General features: G+C 32.6%; 1 protein-coding gene across 1 annotated transcript in view; it reads left to right on the forward strand.

The window, feature by feature from the left end:
* The window catches only part of LOC143043719 (uncharacterized), a 49,720-nt gene that overhangs the window by 15,339 nt on the left and 9,545 nt on the right, over positions 1–24,836 (forward strand). Inside the window, exon 6 of the mRNA XM_076215899.1 lies at positions 24,311–24,388. Coding sequence (XP_076072014.1) covers positions 24,311–24,388 — 78 coding nt within the window. The remainder of the gene's footprint in view (positions 1–24,310; positions 24,389–24,836) is intronic.

Here is a 24,836-nt window from a genome sequence, read left to right on the forward strand (position 1 = left end):
TCGATTCTAATGCAAATGTTAATGCGGTTAACAGACGAAAAGAGTCGCCGTTGTACATTTCTTGTATGAATGAGAGCTCTGAAATTGTTGAACATTTATTAGAAACGAATGCAGATGTTAAACTTTGCGAAGAAAATGGGAATTCACCGCTTCATGCCGCATGTCTCAAAGGAAGTAAACACATAGTAAAATTATTGCTGGATAAAAAAGCTGATAAACACAAAAGAAATAATGCAGGAAAGACACCATTTGACGTTGTACAAGGAATCGAACGTGATGAAATAGTAGAGATGTTAAACAGTGATATAAGCGGAGGGATATAATTAATATTTTATTTGTTCGTGTTTGCAACATCGGACTACAAACTCAAATGTTCCGGGTTCGTTCCCGTTTCCGGGTAGAAAATTTCAGAAACTAAATTTTTAGCTATCCTTTGACACCATCTGCGAGTGTCGTCTTTAGAAACTATGATAGTTCGCTAGAACGGAACGATAAATGGCTGACCTGTTTTTAAGAGACAGCAATATCTCTCATACGTAAAAGACACCTTTGTACATTTCGAGAAAAAATCAGACTAGTGCCACTACAATGCTGCACTCGCATCCGCAAAATTGCTATGGATTAATATAAATTTTAATAGGTAAACATGATTTCCAATTCACTATCTAATGATAAATATGTTTAAACTAACCAAGCTAAAGTAATTTATTTAAATATTTATTTAGTAACATTATAGCTGAAAATACAATTTCATTTTGCAAAACATGTTTAGCAGCATATATAACAGTGTGTTTACCTATTTTTGTTGATAAGGAGTTGTCACTTAAAATATAAAAAAGGAGAAAACATCAAGACAGCAAACAAAAAACAGGGCCCGACCTAAGTCATAATGATATATAAATACGAAAAAGAATAAATACAAATCAATAACAGAAAATATAAAAAAATGAGCTATTTTTTTTTTATCTGAAAGAGCTGTTTCTTTTACATCTACGATTGCCAATTGAACAATTATTAGATGAAGTCCAATTGGCGTTGATGATTTCAAATACTAGTATCGGTCTCTCAGACAAAATGTCTTAATTATGACACATATATTTAACAAGCAAACAAAAAAAAACAAATTTGATAGAGTATGAGCAATAAACTTAATAACGCACATTTGTATTTATGTAATTTATATTATAAGCATTAAAACGCAATCAAAGATGTACTTTTATACATAATATTTATTTAAAACCAAAACAAACGATCTCTAGTTACATAAAGTAATATGAATACAAATGATAATGGCAATTAAATAAAACAGAAATCCTCAACAATTGATGTAAAAGGGCACAGGGCAATGGCTAGACCTCCGTCATATCTCAATCTTTATAAAATTACATTACATGTATAAATAGCTAATTGACAATTAGATACAAATACAGTCAAATGGAATTCAGGTGAAACCTTTTTTTTTCTTTGTTTACGGAATACTCAAATAGTAGGGTGCCCAGTATCGAAAAAGACGTCTAGTTAACGAGTTTAAGTTAACGGAGAACATACGGCTAAATTTAGATGCAAACTGTTGAAAAATCATAATATTTTCCAATCATGAATGTCGTCGTATGCTGCCGTGGTCACGTTTTTCAAAATTTTGTTGTTTCTTATGGTACCCAAAGATACTGTACAGTACAGGTCATCTTCAACAAAAAAATAAAATTATTCCTCTTTGTTTTATTTGTTCAAATTGAACTTATCATTTAGCTTAAATATAAAATTATTCATATAAAGAAAGCTAAAAAATATTTATATAATTTAAGTATAAGTATTTCATGATTTTAGTAGGTCTATTTTTATAGCTGAAAATAACAACATTTTCAACGAAAGCAATTTTATTACGTGTTACTATCACGGGATTTTTATTCGGATTGAAGCAATAAGACAGGGTTCACATTTGCGCCAAATATCTTTCGTGTAATGTTAATCGATGCAAAGAAAATAGCAATTTAAAACATAAATTTAGTTAAAATTTCTGCCTTGATTCAAACACGCATTACCTCGTGTCGTGCATCGTTTTGTAGTTCACACAACCAGGTCATTAATTAGGACAATTGTCACTCACTTCGTTTCTCATTTATGCTTGTTGTATGATTAATTTTTATGTTTTGAATAGTCCAATAAATTTGAAGTTCGTTGTTTTGTTTGAGGAAATATATTTTTTTTGTTGGTTTTTTATAACTTTAATTGGTTTATTGAAGTGATAGTTTTGTTATAATTGTAATACACAAATCAAATCCATCGGTCACGTTTCAGATCAGGAATATGGCTGAAGTTTTTTGTTTTATTTGAGGAAATATTTTTTGTTGGAAAACTTTAGTTGTTGTATTGAATTCATAGTTTTGTTATAATTGTAACATACACATTAAATCCTTTGGTCACGTTTCAGACCCGGAATATGGTTGAAGTTTGTTGTTTTATTTGAGGAAAAACACTTTAGTTGTTTTATTGAATTCATAGTTTTGTTAGAACTGTATAATATGGCACACATTCACAAACCTGTTAAACTATGTCCATCAAGTCCGAAACGTAGTAGGAATGAAATACAATGTCAGGGTTCTGCTTCTGAATTGTTCATTAACATGCAAGGAATTAGCAAAAATAGCTTTATTGATGCTATGGGTGCACGGAAAGATCATGTTTATTTTAGGATATTGCATGATGTTTCAGACCTAGATCATCTTCGTGCTGATAATTACAAAATATTATACCACCGTTCGTGCTATAAATCCTACACTAGCAGACACAACTGCAGTTCTTTTAAAGCTGAATCGTCATTAGGTACGCCCGAGCAAACCCCTGCAGCAGTTCAAACATATGTGCCAAACATGCAGGTTCAATCTATTTGCCAAGTTTTAAATTGGGATGTTTTTTTATTTTGTGAAAATAAAACATTCAAAAAAGACAGGAAGCTCCGCAAAGTAGAGTCAAATGACAAAAAGGATAATTTAAGAAGATCAGCATTTGAAAAGAATGACCTAAGAATGCTTCAAATGATGGATGACAAAGCATTTTTTGACAATGCAGTCTATCATAAAGGTTGTATTACCAAATATTTGTTAAGTAAAGCTAAGTCTGAAAGCTTAAACATTGCTAGTTCTATACGAGACCACGACACCGCTTTTCGGTCGCTAATTTCAGATGTACACGAAGATTTATTTGTTGGTAAAAAGGCATTCTCCATGTCGGAAATATTTGAAATATATATTTCTCATCTTCCTGATCACCTGCCAAAGACATACGCTTTATATACCTATATAGAGTTATTTTCTGTCAGAACGACAGGTCATTCTTTTTTCAGAATCAACCCGGATGAAACCATGTTTCAATGATATATGCCCCAAGGCATAAAATAATTACCTGTGTGAGGTCATTATTTTCCTTGATAAACATGCTATCTATGATTTACTTCAAAACTTTATTCGTCTAATAGTTTTTTGTTGCCGATTTGGAAATTTATTTTTTAAAGTTCAATTGATGATAGGTGTAAAAGAAACCGTCATTGCAGTCCCGCATATTAATTTTAGAAACAAATAACATGAAGTACGTGAAGTTTTGTTAATTTATCGCTACAATAAAGAAACGTTATCATATATGTCAGATAAATTTTAATGTAGACTTTCATAACATAAATCCCGATTAAACATATTCGTGTGTAAGATTTTGAAAATCTAGGTTGATTGATTTTTGGTTGCTTGCTTAACGTCCAGTGGCAAATATTTCATGCTTGTTCAGAATTATACACACTGAATAGGAAATCATACTGTGAATTACATGTATTTATATTCGCCTTCGTGTCAGTTCTTAACTTTTTTAAATTTATGTATACCTTTTACTCTATCAAATGATCTAATATAAGATAAGCTTATATTCTATTGAATAACATCAACGTAACTCACGAAAGGGTCGGGTGCGGAGGGTATATAATTATATCCTGATTATCTTTTAATAAAATGTATTGCTATTCTAAAGACAATCTTTCTGAATTTTTCATTCGATTCAAGTAAAGTTGTTAAAAAACTAACCACTTTTCCACGATAGAAATAACATAACAAATAGAAAAAAAAACATACCCCCTCCCCCTTCTCCATAAGCTAAGTGGTACATTAAAATACTTACAATGTGTCTTGTATTTTTCATACACCGTTATCGGATGGTAACAATACATTTGTGTCTTACTTCATGCAGTTACATTAATATTTTTATTGTGTATGGATAATAAATTTTAAAAGGTTTATATCTAAGTTATTTGGTGAGTTTTATTTCACATTCTAAATGAGCCTCAGGGCGTATTAAAACCTGAACGCATTAGAAAGGAATATCCCACTTAAGTGTTGTCGGTAAAATAGGATACTAAACTTTACAAATCTTTATAAAATTAATATTTTTTTGACGGTATATAAGTCAGATAGGTGTCAGGATTGTTCTAAGAAAGACCTCCCTCTGGTCGGTTTTTTATTTGATCAATCCTGACACCCCTCGGTGTGTTCTACGACAAAAAAACTTTAAAATATGCATTATCTATAACGTAACCAAACTACAAGATAAACTGGAAAGGTATTACGACAAGGCAATTATTGTGCAACCACAGCGCGGTCAAGGGAAGTCAAACTTTGTATTTAGGAGCAACGTATCAATAGGAAACGTTGTTGCAGCCGCGGTAAAGTTGAAATCAAAGTTAAAGACATCTGAAATTGAACCGGAAGTATCGCAAGTGTCCGACAATATCAGCGATGATCAAATATTACATTCCCCGGCTAAAATCCTTAGACGTGACATCGAAAATTTAACCGTTCCTACCGATGACTACCCAACTCCAAACGAGGCGTCCTTAGCCGTGTCTATGGAGCGGATGCCTTCATCGCTTACAAAATTTGTCTGTTGGCTGATGGACAACAAGTCATTTAAGGACGCGTCTGAACCCTATGTTGTTCCGTTTGACAAAATAAGAAAGGTGATGGGTATAACTGAGTGTATTGTTTCGGTTTCCAAGGATACTTTTACTCCGTTCCACCTTTGTCTTGCTGTGCAGTTATACCACGATTTTGGGTCGAAACATCTCATAGAGACCTTATATTCTCATGGTTTCTGTGCTTCATACGGAGAGATCAGACGATACCTAACCAGCACTGCCAATCATGAAATAGAAAAAATCACTAATGGTGTTTACTCCGGATGGAATAATTCCTATTCCAGATGGCGGAGGTTTGATTCAGGAAGGTGCTGATAATATCGATATTAACACGGAAACCATAGATGGAAAAGACACATTCCATTCAATGGCAAGGGCTGTTTTCCAAATTCGACATTATAACGAAGAACCAAACATAGATCAGTCAAAAATAAAAAGAACCAAAGAAAGTTCAATACAGATCAATGACAGTGCTTTCTCTCTGTCCGCTTGTATGCCGTTTGTCAAACCAAAACAAGAGAAACGCCTCGTAGAAATAAAAATGTATACGGCAACATAACTGACTGCTCAAGCAAACTATCCAATACATCAGAAATGCTTTGGGTTCTCTTACGGTCGATCTCTAGAAAGAATTTAGACATTCCTGTTTTATTCCCAACAGGCGTGCCTCAGAAAATACCGTTTTGGACCGGCTATAACAGCTGTTTCTCGAATTTCAAACCCCATTTCTCGATAGTGTCCTATACACCCATTATCGATTCTAAGCCAAATGATGTGGCAACGGTATACACTACCATGCGACAGTGTGTTGATATGACAGTAGCCATGGGCCAGAAGTATTCAGTTCAAACAGACCAACAACTATACTCCATAGCAAAGCAAATCGCATTGACTATGCCAGAGACATTCCGAAATCACATAATACGCCTAGGTGGTTTCCATACACTATCATGCTTCATTGCAGCTATTGGAAAGTTATGGGGTGATGGAGGTATAAAAGATTTGTTAGTTGATTCTTCGGTTTATGCTTCTGGAACAGTAGACCAGATGTTGAATGGAAAAGAGTTTACTCGAGCCGTAAGAGCTTTGACTTTGGCATTTGAAGCTTTGTATGTATCATTATTGTCTGCTTTCTTCAAATGGTGCGTCGAAAAGGACATTATTAAGTCATTTCCTATCACTTTTTGGTCTTCTTTGTCGTACATAGCTTCTAACTTCAATTCAAATCCAGAAGTCTTATCATCGATTAATTCTGCAATGGCTGACATTGAACGTCACATGCTTCCTCTCTTGAAAGACTTTAGTCAATGGGGTTGCAATGTATCACCAACATTTAAATTTTGGGACATGTTTCTAACGACAGTCGAAATAATGTTGCAAAACATTCGATCCGAAAGAGAAGGACTATGGAGTTTACATTTGTCGTCAGTGTCGGCTATGGTGCCTTTCATTTTTGTCACAAACAGGGTGAACTATTCTAGATGGTTGCCAGTTTATATACAAGATATGTTCAATTTACCCCCAGATGTTTTGCCAGCGTTTACATCGGGTGCTTTTTCTATTTGACAGAAGCCAAGTGCCTTCAATGGGATATGGAGTGACATGGCAACAGAAAAGACTGTCATAAAGGACTCCAAAGGATGTGGTGGTATTGCTAATATCACAAGACTGAAACCTGCTTTGATAAGATGGTCCCTTACACGCCACATTCTAGCCGATTTCAGTTCTGAGATGAGAAAAAGATCTGGTTTCACTGCTGTTGCGGAGCAACTGTCCCATGAAGAGGCAAAACCAACATCTATGAGAAGAGACGATGATCATCTGAAACTTCTCTTAGATCATATGCAGCAAAGAATGACAGATCCCTTTGACGTCGCACTGCATGCAAAACCCCTAATCAACATCTCGACAGGAATCCATGCACCAAGAGATATCGACTCATCATTAATCAATGCAGCACAAGAGGGTGCGAAAATGGCAAAATCATTTAATGACGGCGCTCTTGCAGACGACCAACATGGTCATTTTATGGTCCAATGACTCGTTCAAAGTTAAAGACGTTCGAAGATCTTACCAAAAAGACAAAACTGAAAAGAAGGTCAGGTGAAATTAATGAAGGTCACATCAATCCTGAGCTGGACTTTCGTCGGGCATTAATGCTTGCAAATAGTCGGGATGACGTCACTGTGGAAAAAGTCTTGTCATTTCCTATTTGACCAATACCAACATCACTTTTTCATGATGATGGAACTATGAGGTCAACATTCAAAGCCGATCTTGGCCATCAACTGGAAGCTTTAGTTTCAAGTGTGAAGTCTTTGGAACATTCCGATAAATTTTCTACTGTATTAATACAAGACGGTATGGCTTTGATTCAATCTCTGCAAGTGAAAAAATTTAAAACCTTTGGTGATTTGGCACTAGACTTTATCAGATCCCAATTGTTTTGTTTGAAAAGTACAGGTTGTCTCGTCGACGTTTTCGATAGATATGATTAAGAACAGTCAATAAAATCAGCAAACGTGACCGAAGATCAAGTTCTTGTTCGTCATTTAAAGTGATTTAGGTCATAGACGGTCGTCAAATTCCTAACTGGAAAAAGTTTCTTGGAGTAGGTGAAAACAAGCAGGCCTTAATTAGATTTCTTGGCGAATCGATTGTTCAGCATCACGATAGACCAACCGTTTCAATGACAGACGGGGAAGTCATTTATCTAGCTGGCACTTCCACTGACCCTATTTCTGTTACTAAAATATGCTCAGAAGGAGTATTCAGATTTGATGAATTGTTTTGTACACACGAGGAAGCGGATACTCGCATGATTTTACATGCTATTCATGCAGACAAAGTGTTTGGTGTGAAAGGAATCAAGGGAAGGATGAAAATGAAGTCACCAGATACAGATGTACTGATTTTATGCGTTCATTACCTCCCCTCCATGCAGCATACACATGAGCTATGGTTTCAAACAGGCACTATAACTTGTACACAAGATTTGCGCCGCTAAATACCTGTCCATGAAATATGTAAAAGTCTTGGGTCTATCATGTGTAACATTCTACCAGCTGCACATGCTGTAACAGGATGCGATACAACGTCATCCCTGTTTGGGATCGGTAAGCGCACTGTTTTTAAAGTCTTGAAGGACAACCCAGACGATTTCTCCGATTTGTCAAACCTTTCGAATTGTGACATCGATGAATCTATAGTTGCAGCTCGAAATCTTGGTGTTAGGTTGTATGATATCAAGTCAAAACTCACAACTGACCTTAACAAATTGAGGGTAAAATTAGCTACAATTAAAAATTCCTCCCTTGCCAAACTTCCTCCTTGTGAAACTACCTTTAAACAACATGGACTAAGAGCTTCACTACAGACATATATTTGGATGTCTTCCCATATAGCAAAATTACCCCATCATTCTCCTCTGGAGTTCGGATGGGAAAAGAAGAACGGACTTGTTCCTATCTATTTCAAAGGTCAGATGTCATCCGAATTACTGCAAGATCTAGTTTGCACTTGTAAGGGGAAATCAGTGTGTTCAAAGGGCTGCATTTGCTTCGAACAAAATCTATCGTGTACAGATTTATGCCCATGTCAGGTAAATGACATTTTTCATAATGTAAATACTCATCTGGTTACAGTTACACACATTGATGACGACGAAGATGACGATGTATAAGATTTCAATTATCTGTTGGTACCTTACCAATCATTGGAACATATAGAATAAAAATGTAAGCAGTCCGTAATGATTTATTCTATCTTGTGGAGAAAGATATGTAATAAAAAAAACAAAAAACAAAAAAACACCCTGCTATTTGGTCTCTGACCTTAACGTGGTTGGTAGGCTTTCAAACTAACAGGAGACCGTATATCATTGTAGCTAATATAACCTTCGATCATAATTTTCTTTATGTACCTGTTCTTTCTCTCGTCTTTCTTGTTTGTCTTCTGTCATACTTTTGTCACCATGTCTTCAAGATTTTAATGTCCCCATGGTATTTCACGCATTTTGTGTTTGCATCTTTTTGTAATATACATCGATGTTGTACATAACACTGTTCCTTAATAATTTTTTGAAAACATGTAAACATTATGGTCCATTGTTGCTCATTTAGTCATCTGTATGTGTAGGATGTGGTAGTTTACCTGTTTCTAATAGACGTTTTGTTTTCATAACTTTAACCCCCCTTTTTCTCCGTTTGCAATAAATTTGACTTTTGTAAAGCAAAGCTATACACAGAGCTTTATATTCAACCAAGTTTAACGTTAATGTTACACAAATTTCGAAACAAATGAAAATAAATACTATTTTATACCCAAAAACTGAAATTTGATATTTACCTAGAAATTGACGAACACCTTACTATTTAAAGACGTAAAAACACATTTTGTTTTCGACAAATTATTAAAGTTAAGATTTAAAAAACATCTTAAGATGTTACTTATATCGAATTGAAAAAAAAAATTTGAAATTTCGAAATAAAAATAGGTCAAGGTCACTGTTATTTAGCACCTGTTTGAAAATTTCAAATTTGCACCCTATATGCAAAAAAGTCTATCTAAAGTCATTTTTGGGGATAAAAATATAAAAATAAGTTCTAAATCTAGATACAAAAGATATTTTTCTATAAATAAGTCGTTTTTATTTTGCTTCAAACGCATATATGTAGGAGAAACAAGCTATCTAAAAGTGACTGTGCATATTTCTTGAATTTTGGCTTTGACCTTTGACCCCGATTTAAAAAAACGTGACCACGGCAGACAACGACGACAACGCTATTTCGATGAGGATTGTTCTCCTCTTTCCAATGATATAAAATATAGCCGTATGTTATTCCGTTAAGGCAAATCGATAATATTTGTTGATTGGGCACCCTACTAAAAATGCCATTTTGATATTCAAAATATATATTCCTATCGAAGACGGTTTATATGCAAAAGAGACATATCTGAACTTTTACTGTTCATAATATGTTAATATCTTTAAAACTATGTTTACATGTAGATCGTTACAAAAGCTTTTTCTGGGATGGTTGCATCTTCAAACTCTACGGAGGACCTACATTGTAACTCGTGAACTAAAATTCGTCAAAAATTCAGGTAAAAGGAGGAGCGCAAGATACCAAAGGGACAGTCCAACTCACAGATCGAAAATAATCGGGCAATGCCATGGCTAAAGCAGGAAAAAGACAAAAGGCAAATAAAAGTACACAAATCACAACATATGAAACTTAAGACTAATCAACACGAACCCCACAAAACACTGGGGGTAATCCTAGGAAGGGTAGGCAGATCCTGCTCCACATCGTGGCAACCGTCTTGTTTCTCATGTTATAACAAATCCGGTAAATAGTCTTATTCTGTGGGTCACATTCGTGAAAGGGAATGAGATTGACATATGGAAGAGGGAAGAAAGATACTAGAGAGACATATCCCATATCATTCGTGAAACTATTATTCCATAAGCGGCAACCAACTCGTTATGGCGTCCGTTACATTAACGAAAGGATGTTTTCAACAACACCATTTGAACTCTTGTCTTAAAAGCTTCCTTGTTAGTAGCAACCATCTATGACGGACATCATGATAAGAAATACAAGCCCGGGAATAAAGTATCAATTGGGAGATTAATACTCCGTATGCATGAGCTACTGGAGTGTTGGCACATATATATGCAAAGTTCACAATTGGGAAACTAAAATCATCTCTTTTGTCGTAAGGTTTACTTTCAACCAATTGTCATTGTCAATTTCTAGATGTAAGTCAAGATAGGAGGCAGGCTTAACTGACGTATACTTTATCTCTAAATCGATGTAATAGATTCGTTCAACAAAGTCACCAAATTTGAATTATTTAGTGAGAAAACATCATCTCTATAGCGGAAAATATAGAGAAAGGATATTTTTTATCCGAAAAAGTTCCTGTATGCATTCAGCCTCATAATAAAAAAGAAAGAAAAGGTGCACAATTGGTTCCCATTGGAATTCTGACAGTATGTTAAAAAACACGTCATTCAAATGTAACAAATATGTTGTCAATCAAGAAATAAAGCATCTTGGTAATGTCAGTTTCAGAGAATATGTGTTTCAATCAGAGTGATTCTTTACAAAGTAGGATTGATCCCTCCCTTAGAAAATGGTAAAAGGGTACAGGGCGATGTTTTGATCTCCATTACCTCTCAATGTTCATAATATGCAGATCGTTCATATAAAGATATACATGATATCAAAGAGAATTTGGCTAACGCTACTGTCTTTATTGTTTACCAAGGGCCAAAAGTGCCGGTAACGGTTTCGATATCAACATTTTTTTTTTAAAGTGAAGACCAACTGGGGACTGCTTTAATGCAAACGAGACACACTGGTGTGTCAGTGTTCATAAAAATGACGATCTTTTAGACTAAAGATATAAAAGGATGGGGTGTGAGTGCCAATGAAATAACATCCAAGTCACAATTTGTAAAAGTAAACCATTATAAGAACGGTCTTTTGTATATTATTGTATAAATCACATATATTTTTTGCCATTGGCCAAACTACATTCGTCATAACTTTCGACGGTAACCAATGATCTAACAAATTCTTTGTGCATTGTCATATGAAAAGTATCTCTTCTTGCCAGAAATAGATAACAGGTATTAACCATTACAGATTTTTTTATTTCACAATTGAGTGTGAAATCAGGCGAAATATTTTTACCAAATCTAATAAAACCGCTTTGCATTTTAAACCGAGGTAATCACAATATGATTTCACCAACCTGAATAATTCAAGCATTATTCCAACTTCAAAAAGCAAATAACAGTGGATTATCAAGATAAATAAATATTGTTACATTTTCTTATCTTTTTATGTCACTAGAACGCACAAATATGACACAGAAATATATCAGTCACGTAGTAAACCATGTGTCAGATTAAAATAATAAAACACGATGAGGATAAAGATGACGCCATATTAAGTCAAAACTTTATACAATACTGTTTACATGTAAGTAGAGTTTTCTTTGTATTGGGCTGACAATTATATATTGTTTGATAACCAAATATTTGAGGTCTTCATTGATTTGTAATAGATGTGTGCACTACAAAGTATGAAGTCTGAAAAGACCAGTTTCTGTCTTAATTTTGCATGAACTTTTACTCGACATTCTCCAAAAGTATGACTTGTGTCTTAATTTTTCTTGACACATTCTCATTTATATTAAATTTGTATGAAATTTTCTCGACATATTCTTGACATTTGAATACTGTCTTGAAATTTCTCGACATATTCTCGACATTCTTATTTTTTTCTCAATATGTCTGAACATTTTGAAATGTGTCTTCAATTTACTTGACAATTCTGAGTTTTACAAATCTTGACAAATATTCATGATATAATTAAATCTTTATTTCTCCTGATATAATACACTGTTGTTTCAAGTTACACTTCTTACAACAAAAATAAAAGTTGGGCTAGTAAAATAATTCAAAATTTGGGTATATAAATATTTAAAAAAAAAATGCAAATATGGGTATGAAATCTATTTAAAATTTAAGTATTTCAAATGTGGGTATGTTGATATAAAAGAATTTAAATTCGAATTTTTACATAATTACAAATTTTGATTCCTAGTTCTTATAAATAATTACTAAATGACTAAAACAAATCATATTGTAGACATATTTTATTCTACATTTATAATAATTAATGCTAATATGGTAAATAATTTTTGTACCAAAATGTGGTTTATATTAATAGCAAAGTATGATGGTATCCTAATTCTTCCAAGGATTTGTAAAGTCTTACTATACAAATCCTTCATTAAACAAAAGAAAATGTGTGTAATGTCATCTGTTGGAATATATATTAAGTATTACACACGGACAAGATGTTCCCCATAAAATTAAGGTATTCCTCACCCCAGAAGACACACACCTGTCAAATAGAAATTATGTGGTCTGATAGTAGTCTGATGGTCTGTAGGAGCGTGCTATAATCAAATAAGAAGCGTGGTAAGATTGTTATGCAATCGAATAAATCGGGATAATGTCGTAGTGAGGACGTGATCAGCGTAGAAATATCGTGATAATCGTAGTGAGGTCGCAGAATAAGCGTGGTGAGAACGTGGTATAATCGTAGCTCGATTGTTGTAGAAGTGTAATAAGGGAAGGACGTAATAGCAACATGAATGTATTTTATATCACATTGGGAGTGGTCTAGTGTGACTTGGGCTTTAACCCATGAATGTATAAGCGTCACTGATGAGTAATATGTAGACGCAACGGATAACAATCGTAAGCCTGGTACCTTTGATAAATATTACAGGAGCACTAGACTTCGATTAAATCCGGATTTTTTCTTGAATGATTTAAAAATAAATCATTAATAATTCATATTTAAAAGTGTGTTAGTCATAATTTATTTGATATTACCAGGTACCACATGTACATGTCACATTATAGAAAGGAGAGGGTTAAGTTACACGAGTAAGAAGCAAAGTAGGCTAATCCTACTGTAAGAACGAATTTAAATGTACAACAATAAGCCTAACGTTACATGGGCCCTCAAATGGCGAATTCCAAAGTATAAACAAAATATCGTGAAAACACTGTTAAACAAAAGGATTCAATGATTTCTCTCTTTATAATTTAAACGCACTGTATCCGAGTTGGAAAAAGGACTTATATAATAGCCTGCCGAAATAATGAAAGGTTTTTTGTATTACAAATGTATTTTGAATCGCGCCTACAAAAAAATATGTTTTCCTTATTTGGTGATCTCAACGATGATTTTTGTCAGAATATAAAGGTATAAAACACATTAATTTACTTATCTATAATATTGATAGATCAATCAATTGATAATTTGTGTAGTCATATTAACGACAACAGCTTTATCAACCCAGTTTGAAAGGTTTGAGAATAATGCTTTAGTAATTTATCAAGTTTTTCTCATCAAAAGGTTCTCCATATATAGGGCTAGTTTAGTAAAAATACATTACATGTAACACAATGCTGACTACTGTACCAAGTTTTTGAAAGTGTTTACTTAGTATGTCCTCACGTATTGTTGTTTATGTAATTGAATTGTAGACAACAGTTATACTCGTGGGACGTTTAGTTAGCTATTATACCAGGTTTAAAGCACAATTTCATAAAGACGACAGTTGTTATCCACTTACATTTGATGTATCTAAGCTTTTGATTTTGCCATTCTATTTTTTAGTCATCCTTGCAGTTTGGTATTTTTGTCATATTACTTTATACATACACATTGAACTGCGCCGTTTATATTTTGCAATTTAATCCTACAAACAAAGATGTTGATTTTGTTTTAATAACCATATTATTATCTATCAACCATGTTTAATATATAACACTAGAACACACCCGTGATATCACGGGTCCGTGACTGAATTAAAGTATATAACTATGCGCAAGCCTTATTTTAGTATTAGTATTGCCATCTGATAAAGTCATGCCGATTATAAGATACACAGTTTTTCTCTGCTTTCAAGTCTTTCTGTTTGAACCCGTCGAACTGAAACAATAATATTAATTATTTGGAAAACAAAAGGTCCTGGAATCGAGTATTTTTTAATCAACAGTATTGTCTAAGTTATAAATAAAGTTGAATTCTTTGCTTCGCTGTTTTACGTCATGCCCACTAACAAATTGAAAACTGTACCTATATATACGCCTTATTTTTAGTCCAGATTTTTAGTATTCGTATTGTTATCTTAGAAAGTCTTACTGATTAAAATACTACAATAGGTAACAATTTGACAATTTAGTAGTGTCAATCCTGTGGTTATGACCCGTGTATATGTAGCATATTAATCCGGAATACAACGTTTGGTGGTGCGCCTGTTAGATGCGGAACGTACAGATAAGGTAATAGGTAACAGGTGAATATACTATTGGTATCGGTAGCGGACTCGACCCGGAACTTCTTAATTATTGGCAATATTAATTACGTGGAAAACAAAAGGGCCTGGAGTGGTGTAATTTTTAATCTACACCTTTGTACTATATTAGTTATATATAAAGTTGAATTCTGTGATTCGTCGTTTTTACCTGATGACGGCTGACAAATTGGACCTCGTAATTTTAGTATTATAGATGTATTTTAAGTCTTATATCATGTTTTTTATAGATGAGTAAAGCACTGAGAAAACGTTTCCGTACACATCGGCTAACAGAAGACAGGTACATTATTTGTACATAATAGTTGATAAGAGAGATTAAATTATATTTATATTTGGTATTCCTACATCACATGCTATGATTGTCAAGTGCATACTGTTAAATTATTGATATTTAAAATGTAAACACGTTGTTAAACATTTAAGTATTGATAACGAATATTAACATATATAAAATGTTTAAAACAGAAAATGTTAATTGCTCAAGAAAACCAAGTGGTCTCACAAGACGTATTCCCAAATATTTAGTACTGATGGGTTGTGGACATAATTTCATTTATTCACTTAAATACGAATTTAATGAATTTGGTAGACAACTAATGACAATTCGTTACATGCAACCTGTACATTGCTGTATATTTTATTCGACAGTTAATTAACGTCTTATTTTCGAATACATATACTCAATCACATATCTTTTTTAGTCTTTCTAATTAAAAAAAGTATTTCATTTACATATATTGCACTTGACGAAGCAGCTTATAAGATACGTCATTCAATGTTATACTATATTGTTTAAATTAGATCTACATGACTTCATTCTTTCTTTTTCAGTAGTAAGAATGTCTTCATATTGTATGAGTATTGTTTCGTTCTTTTTTGCCTGGTAGGTGCATCATATGGAATAATTGTAAAACTCAATCAAACATTAAGGGTACAGAGTGTTAAAAGTATTTCAAATCATAGTGAACACGTGAATATGTTAAAATTCAAACAAAGCTGATTTTCATTGGGATGCATAAAACAACATTCGATTCACACTGGAATATAATTTTTATTTAAAAGATACTTTCTATAACGAAGCAATAATCCATATATTACGTCACGCCATGTGCAATTGTCGCCAATCATTTGATTTTCAGTTTTACTGTCAAATGATGATGGTTTGTTCCAGTTTCCAAACCCTTAAAGTCTGGCCGCGTATATATAGAAATGAGTGCGCACTGCGACATTTAACACATAAAATCAATAACTCAATTAAACCATATATGTTTATCGTTTTGGAATGTTTACATTTAAGAACATATCTAGTAGCAAACTAGACAATGGTTGAATATATAAAACTGCATAAAGAAATATATTACAAATTAGACCGAAACAAACTTGAAGTAGTGATATTGTAAAGTTTTTAGTTTGTCACTACACACACTCATTTATTAAACTTTGTTATTTAAGAATTGAATGCTCTTTTTTGTAAATTTATTGGGGTGTAAAAGCGTTGACAGAAGTACATTTTGTATGAAGTACGGAAGCGATTCATACTAAAAATGTGCGCACGGTCAACGCTTTTACAACCCTATAAAGTTACAAAAAAAAAGCATTCAATACTTATAATTACATTTTCACCTATAGGATCATGAAAACACGCCTTTTATCAAGTTTTTATTTCACTTACCTGTGCACTTTATTGTGGGACCTCATGAATGAAAAGTTGCGTTGTGTAATGCAATTGATTAAGGTAAATCACGAGATTGCTAGTTAGCCAATCAGAATAACGTATTATAATGAAACATACATCTAATGTAATTATTAAGAAATAAATCACATGCATACAATTTGTAATACACTATATTCTATGCACATAAGGATTAATAGGATACCTAAACATAAACACACTATTTATATCAACTTACCACATTGTTTTTTTTTCAGATGTTATCATTACAACATACATCTGAAGCTGTTTATAGTTTCCAATGTCCAACACAGTCACACTGGAGACACAGTGAAAGAACTTATTGTAAATCTAGCTCCAGTTATTTCTGCTTGTATGACCTGAATGAAAACAATTTTACTGAAATGTGTGGGAAAAATCCGAAATTGAAAAAGCAGGTATTGCACTCTGTCATTTTTTTTTAATATCATTTCACATGTATTTTGTTTTTTTATTAGTTGTTATTCATGTTATTGGCTTTGAACTAGCTGTCAGTAACTGTGCTGTACTTACTGTCTTTTTGTTGATGGGATGTACAAGTACTCAATTACGTCCGCTCTGTGTTTTTGTTAGATGTATTTCTATTTGTATCCATCTGATGAGGTAAGCCTTTTTCAACTTATTTGTATAGTTCGTTACACTGTACTGTTACACCACTGTCCCAGGTTAAGGGAGGGTTGGGATTCCGCTTTCATGTTTAACCTCGCCACGTTCTGTATGAATGTGTCTGTCCAAAGTCAGTAGCCTGTAATTCAGTGGTTGTCATTTGTTGATGTGTTACATATTTGTTTTTTTTCATTTTTTATACATAAATTAGGCCGTTAGTTTTCTCGTTTGAATTGTTCTACATTTGTCATTTCGGTATGCGATATGTGCTTTGCTCATTGTTGAAGGTCGTACGATGACCTATATTTCTTAATTTCTGTGTTACTTGGTCTCTTGTGAAGAGTTGTCTCATTGACAATTATACCACATCTTCTTTTTTTATATTATATGCTCATAGGCATTGATAATTTTCTTGAATTTAATAATCATAGATTTTTGTTAGATGTATCCATCTGATGAGTTGAGCCTCATTGTTGTCAGTATTTATATTTGTGTTGATGCTTTATATGATAACAGGATATTTTCTAATGTTTTACCTCTTATTTTGTTCGTGGTGAGGATCTTCAGAGGTCTCCACGTTTCACAGATTGCTCTGATGTGCAACAGCTGTTTTGCCTGACAAGCTGGGGCCTAGGGACGTCAGAGCACGTCCCATATCAAAAAGTAGATATTTCGCCGTATAAAATGGATGCCTTGTTTGAATTTGAAATTATCTCTTACATAGCTTTTGAAAAGTCTGAAATTAGACCCCTTACACTAAATTTATCGTTTAATATCTAATAACAAGAGACTGTTATACAAGGCTTAATGGTATATGGGATATTGATACCCCCTCCTAAACAAGCCTAAAAAAACACCATAATTGAATTTTGCAAATCATTAAAACAAAAGTTAATTCAGGTCGACATCTTTAAGGTCTACGTCATTCTTTTAAACTAACCTCATGAATTTGTTAAATATGCCAAAGTATATTATCGTATGGTTTTGGCTGTCTCGTATCACTACACGGAGTGTGAAACGAAAAGTGATACGAAACTGCATTAATTTGAAATGGGATCATAAGTCAGTATTGACAAAATTTACATTCGATGAATATTTTCAAAGTTTCCAAGGCAATGGACATATGTGATTTCGTCATAAATATACAAACATTCACACTTTTCATCTGACAATTTCTTTTTGACATATTTAATTACATTCTGGAGTGTAAAAAGAGTTTCAGAATTACTAATTTGACGCCGTAACAGGACGCGTCACCCTGGTATTTACAAAAGAAAATATCAGTGGTTTGCTGAATATTTATTTCATCACATTACAATTGAGGAATGTGTTTAACAAAGAATGAGAATTGGATATAGCTTGACATCAACTCTTATAATTTAATTTCAATAGTAACAATTAACTTGCAGTTGGCTCGTTCATCATCATATTGATATTATTGAGTTTGATCAAGCGATATTCAATTTCTCACTCGTTACGACATTGTCTTGCCGTTGAATAAGTTAATCTTATTATTTGGATATTACTTTAAGATTGAAAAAAAAAAATTATAATACAAACTTTATATGGAATTGCAAGATAACTTGTTATTAGTATTTAGACTAAATAGGCACACTTTACGAATCTGCTGACTTTATAATTGTTTTTTTTTTATTAGATTTCGTGATAACTGGTTATTTGCAGAGAAAATTCAGAAATTGAAGCAACAGGTAATACTATGTATTTTTTTTTATATATTAAGTGAATAAAAGAGGTGGAAGATACAGAGAAAACATTTAAAAATCATCCGTTGATTAAAATTGAGTACGAATTGGCAGACTAAAAGACGAAGAAAGGCCGAACATTATCACAAAATATTTTCAAAACACGACGACTGAACAACACAAACCACAATGAAACTGAAAGTGTTCCGAAAAAATGCTATAACTATGATAAGTATACCATTACTGTTCTTACTCAAATATGCAGTATAGGAGTTTTCATAATAAAACAGGAATTGTACGATTGAAATTACATTATATAAATCGGGTTTTTTTTTTTGTTAAAGAAAGAGTATCAAATTATAGTTAGACCTTCAGTTATAGCTGTATCATTTAAAAGAAAAACCTCATTGTTGAAAAAAGGAGGTTCAGAAACACACATGAAATGCTGTAGATAATTTGTTTTCTGTAGGTTTTAAACTTATTGTTTCTGGGTCAAAAGAAGGGACACTGCAAGGCGAAAATTGTAATAAGGATTTCTACCAACCTTTTAAATTTTCAACCATGAATATGACATGGAATCCTTAGAAAATGAAAACAACATAATATCAATTGTATGCATCCGAGGCATTTGGTAGATCAAAGCCAAGTCTGAATAAAAAACATAATCAGTTAAAGTACTATATGTACATGACCAACAGAGACACAAACCAGATAACAAAGTCAGTTTACAGTAATCAGTTGCATCCAGGTCTGAATAATTAATGAATTAAAAGTTTGCAAATGGACCATTTAAGAAAGGCAAGCTGGTCATATCAGTACCGAAGTATTAACTACTGAGTAAATATTTACTTTTGAATCGTTTCTTTCTTTTAATAAATATTTAAAAAGGATACTGTAAATCATTTAATGGTAAGGGGTTGTACGGTCAAATGGGCAATGATACTATCTACCTCATTGAAAAAAAAATATGATATTGAAAGCAACAACTACTTTAATTTTCTAACATAAAAGTATTCAATTTAATGGCGATGACAATGTGATCCTAAGTATTAGCATGGCAGAAAAGTATTCTTACATAGTGTCAATTGTCGTCGTTAAAACAAATCTCCTCCCATGACACTATCGAGCCAAATGGTCAAAATGTGGTCACAATCATTCTCGTGGTATTAAGTATGCAAAATATGTGTACGATGATCCAACTTTGCAGTCCATATGGTTGCAGTGGCTTAAATTGACCAACTATAAAAGTAAAACACTTCAGACGCTTAGAAATGTAACTTACACTGGCTTATGGCTCTTTAAAGGAGTGTTTACTGTTAAGATTTGATGACAATTTTTGAAGATTTTGATTTTGATCTTTATATCATTATGAATATAAGAAAGCTGATATTGCAAAATTGATCAACTTGACAGTATGTCAAAGTCACTAATTAATGGTCAAAATAGAAATTTGACTTCTTGTAGGATTAATGATTCTAAAACAATGAATTTTATCCAATTTCTTTTGGCAGAAACTTTACCAGATAAATGAAATCGGTCAACAGTGTGGATGATTAACATGAACACATCTACAAATGAAACTTTATAAACAAAATCAACAACCAACCTTTTGTTAGATTTATTTTTCTAAAATGTTTTTATTGTTTTGAATTAATGATAAATAAAAAAAAAGTTATCAGCAGTTGAGATTTTTTGTGTATTTAATGACAATTGTCAGTTAACTCCTTACACGAGTGATTGACCTTGACAAACTTTGGGTTTTTTCATACTTGTTTTGGTTTAGAATACCACAGCAGATAAATGAAAATAAATGCAAACGGGTAAAATGGTCAACAGGACACAATATCTCATAATCAGTCATATGTCTGAATCCGTCCGTCGACAGAATGTTTTTTCTTAAAACTATAGAATTTTTTTTATTCATTTGTCAAATGGCCAGCCCCTTTTTTCAGAAGAAACCTACGACATATGAAATATGAGTTCGACTAAAGATATGTTTGTCTCGTTAAAACATTTTGGAATGATGATTATGAAATAAGATACGTATAGTTTTACGTTTTAGATTATGAATGTCTTCATGTAAGAAAGTGGGAAAATGACTTTGAATGTTCGCCAATCATGTGAGTATTTGTTTTACCCCTACAGTACAAACACATATTAAAAGTATTGGTCACTTAGATTTGTGAAGGCATTATCGGTAATTCTTTCATCCTCTCTATAGCTAGTATTTAGTATTTAGATGAAACATAATGTAAGATTGTATGTAGATGGATTCAAGTACTTTCAGATCACTTATTTTTTGTCTATAGTTATTGATGATCACGAAAAAAACATGTATTTACTCATTCCTACTTTCACGTATGAGTTGTCTGAACATGCAATAAATTGTCGCAACTATGAGTTCTCCACTAAGTGGAATTTGAAACTTTTATAGTTGTTTCACCATCAAATCTCTAGCGCCAATAATGAAATAATGAATCAAAGAACAACAGAACCATAGAATACAAAATGCAATTAACGAAGAACAGTGATATTGCCTTTAGCATGTTTAGTATGACGCAAGACAAAAAGCTGATACACTCCATGTATCGAAATGCAACTATCGTGTCTCGTTGCGCTCGTTTTAGCCGAGTACTGCATACATAACCAATCAATTGATATTACTTAAAGTCATATGAAACCACAAATTATAAAACAATGATGCTTATGATTTTTATAACGAAATGAATAGCTTTCATTGTAAAACTTTTTTACATTTTTTTTCCTAAAGAAAACTCGTTAATTTGTCCACATTCAGAAGAAGTTTACTATATTATAATTGATTGCTTCCAGAAGGCAATTCGCCGACATATTTATATGCATGTGATCTTAGCGTGACCCGTCTCGTAAATTTCCGGTGATTGCAATACGCATGAATCTGTCAAATACAATAAACAATTATCTGATTGTATATGTTAATCACGTGCTCAATATCCATGCTTTTTGTTGATTTTTTACTATAAGGTGACAATCGGTAAACTTCGGCTTCAAAACACGGCAATAAATGAACTGCCATATTTGTGAAATCATATAAGACAGAGAGAAATAAAATTGACGAATATACGATATCGTAACGTAAAAAATGATAAAATCGTGCACAGAAGACTAAGTTTATGATATATACATGCATTGATTTAAAAATCGAATAAACATTATTTTTCACCAGCCATTCGTTTCATATAACTTTAGTCATTCTATAACTAGTCGTTATTTCTTTAACAGTTTATTCAGGGCTATCGATATGATGACAGCATTGCGTATCGAACCAAAGATAAAAAAAAATCACAAGAATGATACCATATTGATAAAATACTGTGACTCCTTTTGAGTCCTTCAAAAATAAACGTACTAATAATCGGATCTGTTATGTTAGAGTAATCGATAAAATTTTCCAATAAAAGAATTTTATATTAATTTCTTTCATAAAGAACTATAAACAACAACATGAAAATACAATAAGAAGATGCACCAAATAAGGATAGACTATGAGCAATTATCTTTATCACACATCCCTCTAACTGTGTTCTGATACATGGCTCGTTTTCTAAAGATGGAAACTATATCTATTGAAAAAATCAATATGAATACTCAAATATACCACAAAAATATCACTGTGTTATACATTCAAACAAACATGAGAGATTTTGGTATGATTGCGATTGAGCGAAATATAATGAAATAATGTTTCAATGAAGAACAATAGGTTATCGTACGTCCTCTAGCAATGATCAAGATAATGATAAAAAAACTGACCGTGTAAAAGCTGTTAATAGTAGGGAACATATACAGTGGAAACCACTGAATCGTGACAGCTGATGCATATGGAATTAATATCAACTTTGTTCTAGACGCTGGAAGTAACATTCGATGAATACGGTAAAAAAAACTTTCACAAACTTATTCAACTCAATTCTGCCCCAGATTTAATATATTATAGAAAAATACTTTTCAGAATCACCAGCCAGGTAGGATCGTCAACAACAATATCAACCTACCAACATGTTACAACATCAGGTAGTACAAATAAACTATACACAAAAGCTTACCTTCAAATAAAATACATACTTGTTTTTTTGTTTTGAAATATGTTCTATATTCTTGGATGACGTGGTACTGACTTTTCTTTTCAGAAAACACAAACGTACTAACCTAATTGCAATTTTTCACAGGTTATAGCCAGGCCAGTATAGTTATATCGACTTATTTTTAAAAATTAATAAAAAGAAAATCTTTCGACTTGTGCAAAAAATGTATAGCTATAAAAAAAGCATGATTTGTTCTATTTGTTTTAAATACGTTTGCTGCAACTGACAAATGACTGAAACGCTTTTGTACATCTTGTTTTTTAACATCGTCAGAAAAGTTTAATGACATTGATGTTTAAATACTCTCATTTGCAGTTTCAAGTTGGTCAATTCGATTTCATGTCACCTCTTTCTTCTCTAGTAAGAAAATTTATTTTCTGAAAATTATTTGTTTTTTCTCTTTCTGGTAACAAAAGTTAGATATTATATCGAAGTTTTTATGTTTGAGGGAAAATTATCAATAGAGGCAAATAATCTTTAAAAAACAGGTACATATGTTGATAGTTCTATGTTAGAGTATACATTATCAATAGAAATACATGATATTTGAATATATGTCATTGCCTTTGTCGTTAACTACTCAGAACAAGCATTTCGATTAAGGGTATTGAGATGAACATGTGTTACTGTTCAATCGTGTTTTCACAAATAATTAGTGTATTCAACACGGGATCATTTTGCAAACAAAGGGGAATTATGTTTTAAAGGAAATCCGTTAATTGTTATTTGAAGAAGCATTAGAAAAAAAAACAAATAACATTTATGAATTATTAAAATTGCAGGAAGCATCTAATTGCCGCCTTTGGTCGCAATATTGTCAATGCGGTTTGGCATTATTGCTGAATGTTCATTCGTCTTTAGTAAGTATTAAGCTTAACTAATTGTTTGCTATTTTAATTGTCAGCGGTACTCTTCGTCTCTGTCCTAAATGACTAGAGGAATATTTTCGCAGTATAGAACAGTATTATGGTCTAGCTGTTAGTTTACCCTTTATGTTTTATTCCGGATTGTTATATTTGCCCTTAGATTAGAATCGCACTGTTGAGATTTATGAGGTTTTGTATATAAATGACACCTGACATCCACGCATTCCAACATCAATTCAAATCCAGAATGCAAATACAAACTTTTTTCGGAAGACTCCATATACATAGTTTTCAATTGTAACAAGCCTTTCTCTCTTAATATAACATATTTAAAAGCACCAATAAAACACTGAAAACTGCTTGCTTTATTCGATATGTATAAAAAAACAAACACACAACTAAATAACATTTATATTTTTTTATTCCAGTTATAAAACAGTGGCAGAAAAGAAAGGAGAACTTTAAGGAAGATAAAACTACAAATATGATTCCCCATGATGTTTATGGTATTTAATGTCTGATAAATTTATCAAGATGAAACATAGATAAGTTGCTATCTATAATTGAAATAAACTACCATATAGCGAAAACTGACTTAATGATTTTTCTCTATATGTAACCGCTTAATGAATAATTCGTCTACAAAACCTTGGCTATATGTTAACTGAGTGATTCATATATTACAAGCTTTTTCTTATCCTGCATATTTATTATGAGCTTTTCTACGTATATTCAATGATCTACTAGGATGTGATCGACCGTTCCGATGTAAACTTGATTCATGTTACCGACCAATAATTAGGTCGTTATTATTTTTGGTTTGAAACTTGTGTTATATCGGGGCCTTTTATAGTTGATTATGCAGTATTGACTTTGCTCATTGTTAAATGCTGTACTGTGTCATTTTTTTCTCTTGTTTTTAAATTATTTGCAATTGTAATGCCTGTAGTCATG

This window comes from Mytilus galloprovincialis, chromosome 8, assembly GCF_965363235.1.
Source record: "Mytilus galloprovincialis chromosome 8, xbMytGall1.hap1.1, whole genome shotgun sequence".
NCBI lineage: Eukaryota > Metazoa > Mollusca > Bivalvia > Mytilida > Mytilidae > Mytilus > Mytilus galloprovincialis.